The sequence below is a fragment of the Mesocricetus auratus genome, unplaced genomic scaffold (assembly GCF_017639785.1).
Source record: "Mesocricetus auratus isolate SY011 unplaced genomic scaffold, BCM_Maur_2.0 Super-Scaffold_100043, whole genome shotgun sequence".
In the NCBI taxonomy this organism is placed as follows: domain Eukaryota; kingdom Metazoa; phylum Chordata; class Mammalia; order Rodentia; family Cricetidae; genus Mesocricetus; species Mesocricetus auratus.
In genome coordinates, this window is record NW_024429220.1 from 1840280 (window position 1) to 1842060 (window position 1781).

Sequence of the window (1781 nt, forward strand, 5' to 3'; positions counted from 1 at the left end):
TCACCAAGAGTCCTGAGCCACGGCACTGGGCCTCCGAGTAGGGCAAGACCAGTGCGCAATGTGTAAAGATGGCTCCAGGGGCCGTTGTGGGCCAAGCTTCAGCACAGAGAGGGGGCTGTGAAGGCCAGAGCCTAGGTAGGGGGTGGGGCCCGCAAGAGTGACAGCCACCGAGCAGGAAGAAGCTGGCACCTCCAATGTCACAACACCATGTGCCTTTGTCCTCACCTCTGGCTGGATGTCAAATCCTAACCACCATGCAGACGCTGGCTCTAGTGTGGGCTGAAGCATCCCAGCAACCAAGAAAGAGAATAAAAAAGGCTGCGACAAGTGCATGAGCCTGTCCAGGGCACACTGTGCGTCAGGCAGTCCCAGGTCCTCTTAGTTGGTGGAGCTGTGCTGTAGGACTTGCTGAGGGATGAAGAGTTTCCTAACAGCTGAGGCCCGCTCCAGGCTGTTCCGGCACCGGGCAGTTCTCTTTGTTGTCTGGCCCAGCAGACTGGACCGAGGACTTCTTAAAGTAACACAGACAGCACACGGAGTGGTACTTGTCTGCTCCGCCAATCACCTCCACCTCCTTCTCCAGGCCCAGCCTCTTGGTGTAGGCAGCTTCTCGGAAGCACTCCATACACACAGCAGTCAACTTCACCATGCTCTCGGCCAGGGGCACCAGGTTCATGGTGCTGCCGAAAGCCTTTCTCTGGAAGGTTCCGTCTAGTGCTGCCACGATCACTGTCTTGCCTGCATTGGCCATCACTTCAAAGAACTCCACGATGTCAGGGAAAAACTGTCCTTCATCGATACCAATGACAGCCACACCCAGGGCCTCCTGGGCCACATCCCGGCGTATGCAGGCCGGCAGGGCATCCATGGTGTTCCGGTCATGCGTGGAGAAGCTGCTGCTATAGCACGTGTCTTTGGCGTACTTGATGACCAGGCATTTGTCCTGGGCGATCTGGAAGCGCCAGATTCTCATCATGAGCTCCGTGCTTTTCCCTGAGAACATGGGTCTGAGGATCACCTGGATCTGCCCCCGGGTCTTGCTGGGGGAGCCGGGCAGCACGATGGCCAGATTGATGTAACTCATGGTAGCCCATTTTTAAAAATGATGTCTAGTTTTTTTTTTTTCTCCAAGTAACGCACCAGTGGAGGGATTGGAACACCAACCCTGCCACGTAATCTTTGACCTGTAGTCTTAATTCTTTGGGGCCAGCAAAATGAGACAAAACTTAACTGTCCAGGACTGGCAAAAGAGTGGGGAGAAACACACACACACACACACACACACACACACACACACACACACACACACACACACACGCACACCTTTAGAAAAAAACTTTTCTCTGTTCTTTATTGCTTTTGTTTCTTATCTCTGTCCAAATGTATCCCTTTTGTCTCTCTCCTGATGACTTCCTTCTAACTATTTCCTGGTGTTTTCTTTCTACATCTTTCCTGGTGTTTATCTCATGTCTTTATTTTTCCCTTATATTCCAACAAAACCTGTCAAGCAGTATAAAACTTAATGTGGTTATAATCCATGTTTTCAAGTGAATGATTACAGTGAATATAATTTAAAAACATGTTTCCATACTCCTTATATGATTAAACAAATTATACCCGAGAACTCACATACACTCATGTCCAATCAACACTGTGTAAACAAATAAGGCATTTGTCTCAGTCAGTTCTTTTATTGACAGGCTTCATTTTTCAGCTACAAAGGACCAATTTCAAACAGTAATCCTATAAGAAGTCTTAAAAGAATCACAAATCTAAACTTT

General features: G+C 48.9%; 1 protein-coding gene across 1 annotated transcript; it reads right to left on the reverse strand.

Moving 5' to 3' along the window:
- Positions 1 to 427: 427 nt before the first annotated feature.
- LOC101834759 (thymidine kinase, cytosolic-like) lies at positions 428 to 1084 on the reverse strand. The gene has a single exon (XM_040735200.1). It carries the CDS (start codon positions 1082 to 1084, stop codon positions 428 to 430), a length of 657 nt encoding a protein of 218 aa, XP_040591134.1.
- Between the last annotated feature and the right edge of the window lie 697 nt (positions 1085 to 1781).